General features: G+C 61.8%; 1 protein-coding gene across 1 annotated transcript; it reads right to left on the bottom strand.

The window, feature by feature from the left end:
- Positions 1-2161: 2161 nt before the first annotated feature.
- OLIG2 (oligodendrocyte transcription factor 2) lies at positions 2162-5559 on the bottom strand. The gene is made up of 2 exons (XM_077879028.1): positions 5322-5559; positions 2162-4555 (listed from the first exon to the last, which is right to left on the bottom strand). Exons 1-2 carry the CDS (start codon positions 5409-5411, stop codon positions 3500-3502), a joined length of 1146 nt encoding a protein of 381 aa, XP_077735154.1. The 5' UTR covers positions 5412-5559; the 3' UTR covers positions 2162-3499.
- Positions 5560-6038: the final 479 nt, after the last annotated feature.

The raw sequence follows: 6038 nt of genomic DNA, 5'->3' as shown, positions 1-6038 counted from the left end.
CTGAGGCTCAGGGCTGGAGAGGACCTCTGGACTAATGCTCTCAGAGAGGGGATCTCCCCTGCACACCGGGCCAGGCCTGGACTGTTACTCTACTTCCTTGTCCTTTCCCCTTTCCCTCGGTGGGGACCCCACCCCCAGGTAAGGACCCTCAGGAGTCTGAGACTTTGCATAACTTCTTCTCCGGCTCTACTCTGAAGCCTAGAGGTGGTTCTGAGTCCCCCACCTCACCCCCCCCCACTCCAGTCTGGGGCCACCCTCGTGCCGGGAGCCACCTGCCCTGGGCAGCTGTGCAGGCTGCTGTGTGCCTGTGCGTCTCCACAGCGGCAGTGGCCGAGGGTGCGCCTCGGTCACACATGGTGGCCGCGATCCCGGCTGGGCGCGCAGTTCAGGCGGTTAACTCCTCCGGGAGGCTGGGATCCTGGTTGGATCCAGCCCCTCCTTCCTTGGAGGCAGACGTCTAGAGTGGCTGGCGGCTGGACTCTGGTGGAGAGCTGGGGTGTGAGGGGGGCGGGGAGGGGAAGACTTGGTTTATTTTCTTTCCTTTTATGCTCCCCTCTCTGTACACTCTGCACACCAGGAGCCCGCGCGGGCACCCGCCGCCGAGGCTTCCAGTGGGTGAAGGAAGCTGCTACTGCAACCGAGCTCCCAACCCCGTTCTCCTGGGTTCTGAGCTCCCCCCGCCACCCCGGTCCGAATTCCAGCCTCTTTGCGTCCCTGTCCCTCCGTAGGTGTTTGCCGCCAGAACCTGACCCAGTTTTGAGTTCTTAAATTTCGTTTCAGATGGGATTTCAAAATGGAAGCTACTAGATCCTGCCCTACCTTCTTCTTGGATTTGCATGGGGAGGCTCAGGTCCCCGTGGGGACTGCTTGGCCTCCTCTGGCCTTTGGTGAAAAGCAGAGCCTCCAAAAGGAGGCCTACAGCACGAGGGACCTCCAAGCGCCTGCCGTTCTGGCCAGCACAGCTCAATACACCTGCAGGGCATCTGGAAACACCTGTCCCCAAGCTAGGGGATGGAGCCACCCTCAGTCCTGAAAAGGGAGAACTCGCCTGGGCCACAATCAGGGGTCTCAAAAAATGAGGTTAGGACCAAAGAAACCTTCTCCACTCCCAGGTGTCCCAGGTACGCAGGGACCTTCTGCCAGCAGCCACCAAAGGGGTTGTGGGCAACAGGGACCAGGGCTGGGGAACTGTCCCCTGTGCCCACATCAATCTTGGCTTTCAAGGGAGTGTGTTTTCCTTCAAGCCCTGCAGGCTAAGAAACTACCACAGGGTCTGTCCTCCTTGACCAGAAAGGCCGAAGCTTTTCTATTTTTACCCAGAACCTCTTTATTTTTTTTTATCCGAGTCCTAAATGTGCGCTGCAATTCTGGACTGTGAGGAACCCAGTGACCGTGAGAAGAGAGAGGCGGCCCGTGGGGGGGAAGAGCGCCGAGGCCGAGAGCGCGGTGCCGGAGAGCCTCGCTCCAGGCTGGCCGTTCCCAGCACCTAAGGCTTTGCAGTTCCAGGCCAGTGTGGGCGCCCGGGGAGGGTCGTGCCCAGGGTGCGAAAAAGAGAGAAGGGTTAGCGGATTCCGCACCTGACACTCCAGAGGCGCTCTGCCCAGAGCGTGCACCAGGGCCGCGGGCCTCGGGGGCTCCAAGTGGCCGGTCCTTAGCTGAAGCCTGAGGGTGCCACCTCAGCGGGATGGGGGTGGACGGCTGCTCCTGAGCCCAAAGGGGAAAAGAAAAAAAATCCCGGTAGGACTAGAGGCCTGAGTGTCTGGACCCCCAGCAGAAGGCAGGATCCTCGCCCTGGAGGCCACCAATTCCGGGCGCAGGGAGGGCAATTTTCACTTTCAACCAACTCAGTCCTCAACGAAAGGGCAAAGGAGTTCCGGATTAGGCGTTGTTGGAAAAATCAAAGTAACAAGAGAGCTTTGAGAAATACAACATTCCGAAGATGTGCTCAGAGCACGCTTTAAAGACAACGTAAGTGTGTTTGTTGGCGTGAGGGGGTGGAGATTGGCAGGAGAAGAGTCAAACCCCTCTTCTTCCAGGGTGAAACCGAGGGAATGGTCCCCAGCTCCGGCTCCAAGGGATAGAGTCCTGCACCCCCTTCCCTAGGCGGCTCCCGGTACCTCTTTCCACCCGCACGGCTGGAAAACACCCGACTTACTTTACGTTTTATTTAAAATCTCCACACTTGATCATTTATTTCGTTTTTGCAACCAAACAAGTAATAAATATTATTTAGCACTTTTTTTCTTTTTACAAAAATAAAACAGATGATACACTCTCTGCAAGGGACAGCGGTCAGAGGAGGGATGTTATGTGGCAGACGCTGTGAAACCCATGTTGCGACGCTGGTAGCGCAGCGCCAGTTTGCCAGGACGCAGGAAGCACGTGGAAAAAGTTTGTCATTTGTGTTAAACGTGGCAAAAAGAAACCAACATAGAGGGAACCCGGCTTAGATTCCGGAGGGGCCGGCAGTCACGTGAGCAAACAGCTTAGCAGCACGCACTTACCTCATTATGGATCATATATTTACACATCCAAGAAAGAAAAAAAAATTAAAAAGCCAACAGAACTCCCAGAGAACCCAAACTATATTCACAGCAACAGCCTCTGAGCTCCGTCAAACCCTCAGGTATCCGACTGGCTGCCCCCCATCGGGTAATAAATCCAGTCACGTTGTGCTTAGAGACGGAAAGAAGGGGAAGGAGGGGGAAAGAGTCTATTTTAAAATAACTAACAAAACAAAAAAACAAAACAAAACAAAAACAAAAACCCGCCCCCAAAGTCGACAGTTTTAGATTATCCCAATCCACAAGTGGGTTCTATTCTGACCTTCTATAAAGCTTGCTGGCACTGTTGACAAAGGAACATAGATTTATTAGAAAACCGCAAACCCCCCCAAACCGAGAGGAGCGACAGGGAGGAGCGGCAAGAGTTCTCAGACAGCGGTGGCTTTACCCAGGTTGGACACGACCGACTGTAAGTGCTCCTGGTACCGAATGACAGCTTCCAACGAAGTCGCAGCCGCTGGCCCTGGGCCAGGGACGACCCTGGAGGCCCAGGCCTGCCGGCCTCCCCGGAGGCAGTCCCCCCACGCCTCCTCCCGCCCTCCTCCCCCCTGTAACGAAGTGCAGCCCGGGCCTCGGGAAACTCTCATTTTTCTTTCCTTTCCTTTTCTTTTTTTTTTCTTTTTCTTTCTTTCTTTCTTTCTTTTTTTTTTTTTGGAGAGTGGTGGGGGACGTCGAGGGAGGGATGCACTTAGCAGCGCCTTCTTATAAAACGGTGTCTCTGGGAGCAGCAGCGCCCTTTAAAGCCTGGAGAGGGCCGAACCGGGTCCCAGGGCGGACGCCCCCGCGCTCCCAGCGGCGCCGCGCCGGGGTCCTCCCCGGGCCCCCCCCACCACCCCCAGGCCCCGGGCTCCGCGGGGGCGGGGCTGAGCTCCCGACTCGCTCTCCCGCGGCCTCGGGTCCCTCGGCTCGCCACGTCGCGCCGGCGCGCGGGCCGCTCACTTGGCGTCGGAGGCGAGGCGCGGCAGGCTGCCCGCGCCCATGGCCGGCACGTGGTGGTGCGGCGGCGGCACCTGGCACATGCTGCAGGGGCAGGGCATCCCGCCCCAGTGCTGGAAGCCGCCGCCGCCGCCCCCGCCGCCGCCGCCGCCGCCCAGCGGGGCCGCCGCCGCCGCCGCCGCCGCCGACGGGGACTTGAGCAGGCCGTGCGGGGGCCGAATGGAGCCGACCGACGACAGCCCGGAGCCCGGCAGCGAGGCGCTGGACACGGCGGCGGCGGCGGCGGCGGCGGCCGCGGCGGCGGCGGCGGGGGGCAGGATGGGGTGGTGGACCGCCGGGTGGTGCGCGGCGTGCGCGGCGGCCGCGGGATGCGCCGTGGCGGCGGGCAGGGGCGCCGAGTGCGCCAGGCCGCCGCAGGCCGACGGGTGGAAGCCCGCGTGGTGGCCGCCGTAGATCTCGCTCACCAGCCGCTTCATCTCCTCCAGCGAGTTGGTGAGCATGAGGATGTAGTTGCGCGCCAGCAGCAGCGTGGCGATCTTGGAGAGCTTGCGCACCGACGGGCCGTGCGCGTAAGGCATGACCTCGCGCAGCCCGTCCATGGCGATGTTGAGGTCGTGCATGCGCTTGCGCTCGCGGCTGTTGATCTTGAGGCGGAGCTGCTGCAGCTCGGGCTCCGTCATCTGCTTCTTGTCCTTCTTGGTGGACGACGCGGCCGCCGACGAAGCGGACGACGAGGTGCTGGACGAGGAGGACTTGAAGCCGCCGCCGCCCAGCTTGTCCCCGGGGTGCGCGCCCGCCGCGCCCATGGCGCCGCGCAGCTCTGCGCTCAGCTCCGGCGGGCAGTCGCTCGGCGTGGACGAGGACACGGTGCCTCCCGTGAAGCCGCCGCCACCGCTGCCTTTGCTCCGGGCCGGCAGAAACAGGTCATCGGGCTCTGGCGACGACGGGCGACTGGACACCAGGCTGGCGTCCGAGTCCATGGCCCCCGGGGATAGTCGCAGCTTTGGCAGGGTCCTCCCTCCCTCCCTGGGCCCTCGGAGCTTTACGCACGCCTCCTGCGAAAGAGGAGAAGAGACAGGAGAGAGAGATCGCGATGGAGCGTGAGACAGACAGACAGAGAGACAGAGAGAGAAGCTGTTCCCGCCTGCACCGCAGCGCGAGGTCCAGGGCCGGTGGCCGGTCGCTCCGTGACCACCTCGCTGTGTCCGGCCTTCGGTCAACGGCACCCAGGTACGCACGAAATGACCCCCCTCATCCCTCCCATCACCACCTCCTCCGCTCTCATCCACAGGTTGTTTTATTCCAGGGAGCACTGGCTGCCCCTCGGTGAGGGTGGCACTCTGGAAGCTTTATGCCTGCAACTGGGAACCGGGAGGCTGAATCCCCAGGGATGGAATGGCAAGTGAGGGAGGTTTTTGGGGGGTGGGGTGGGGTGGGGGGAATAGAGAGGCTCTAAATAGAGAAGTATTTATTTGGTTTCTCAAACGCATCGACCTTATCTCCATCGACACCGCGCAGCAAACACCCGCAGGCTCCCAGCGCCCGCGAGCCTAGATAACACGCGCTGCGTCCGGGGGGCCGCGGGGAGCTTTGCCAGCTGACCGAGACTTGGGCAGAAGGAGCTGTGGTCGCCCCGACTTCTCGCTTTGGGGCGAAGGGGATGCTGCGGGGAGAGCCGGGGCAGCGAAACCGCTCGGGGGAACTGGCGGGCAGGGCCGGGATCGGGGCCCTCTGTAACGAAGCTTCCCTGGGTCGCAGGCCAGTTGAGGGGCGTCTGTCCCCGGGATGTAGACTGGGGCTGCTGGGGGCGGGGACACTTACTGTGGATGCAATTAGAGGAGCTGGTTCCCGAAAGCCGCAGCGGAGAACCGGGCTCCGGGCGCCGAGGTCTCGCTGGTCTATAATAAGCATCCGCACCTTTCGGGGCTCGGTCGGTTTTTATAGCCCGGTGGCGGCGGCGGCCGCGGCGGCGGTGGCCGAGGCGGGGGCGGGGAACAATGTGCGGGTCCTGGAGGGGCCGCCGCGCCAATGAGCTGGGCCCGCCCGGGGGGCTGGGAAGCTGATGTCATCCCGGCTAATTCCGCTCAATGAAACTCGCCCGGCCCGCACACGCCTCCTCCCCGCGCACAGCCAATGGGCGCCGGCGGCCGGGAGATTCTTGGGGAGGGACTGGAGGAGGAACCCGCGGAGGGGGTGTGAGAGGCGAGGGGGAGGAGGAGGGCGGGCTCGCCGGGGAAGTACCGCGGCCAGCAGAGAATGCAGCTGAGACGGGGAGAGAGGGAGTGTTGTCAAATTGCTGTAAAAATGCGGTGACCGCAGAGTCAGGCTGGGGGCTGGGGTGGCCCGGGGGTGTCTGCAGACAGAAAACTAAGCTGACACCCAGCGCGACCCGAGCTTTGGGGATGCGCGCGAGTAACCCCGGCCCTGCAGGCAGCTGGAGTCTCCTGCGTTTTGCATTTCATCTCCCTCTCTGTTCTCGTGGCCTGTCCCCGTCTCAAGGGTTTCATCCACACGTGGGCATTTTGAACCCCAAATGTA

The sequence above is a fragment of the Canis aureus genome, chromosome 30 (genome assembly GCF_053574225.1).
Source record: "Canis aureus isolate CA01 chromosome 30, VMU_Caureus_v.1.0, whole genome shotgun sequence".
Classification (NCBI taxonomy): Eukaryota; Metazoa; Chordata; class Mammalia; order Carnivora; family Canidae; genus Canis; species Canis aureus.
The sequence above is the reverse complement of the archived record's forward strand: the minus strand, read 5'-3'. Positions and strand labels throughout refer to the sequence as shown.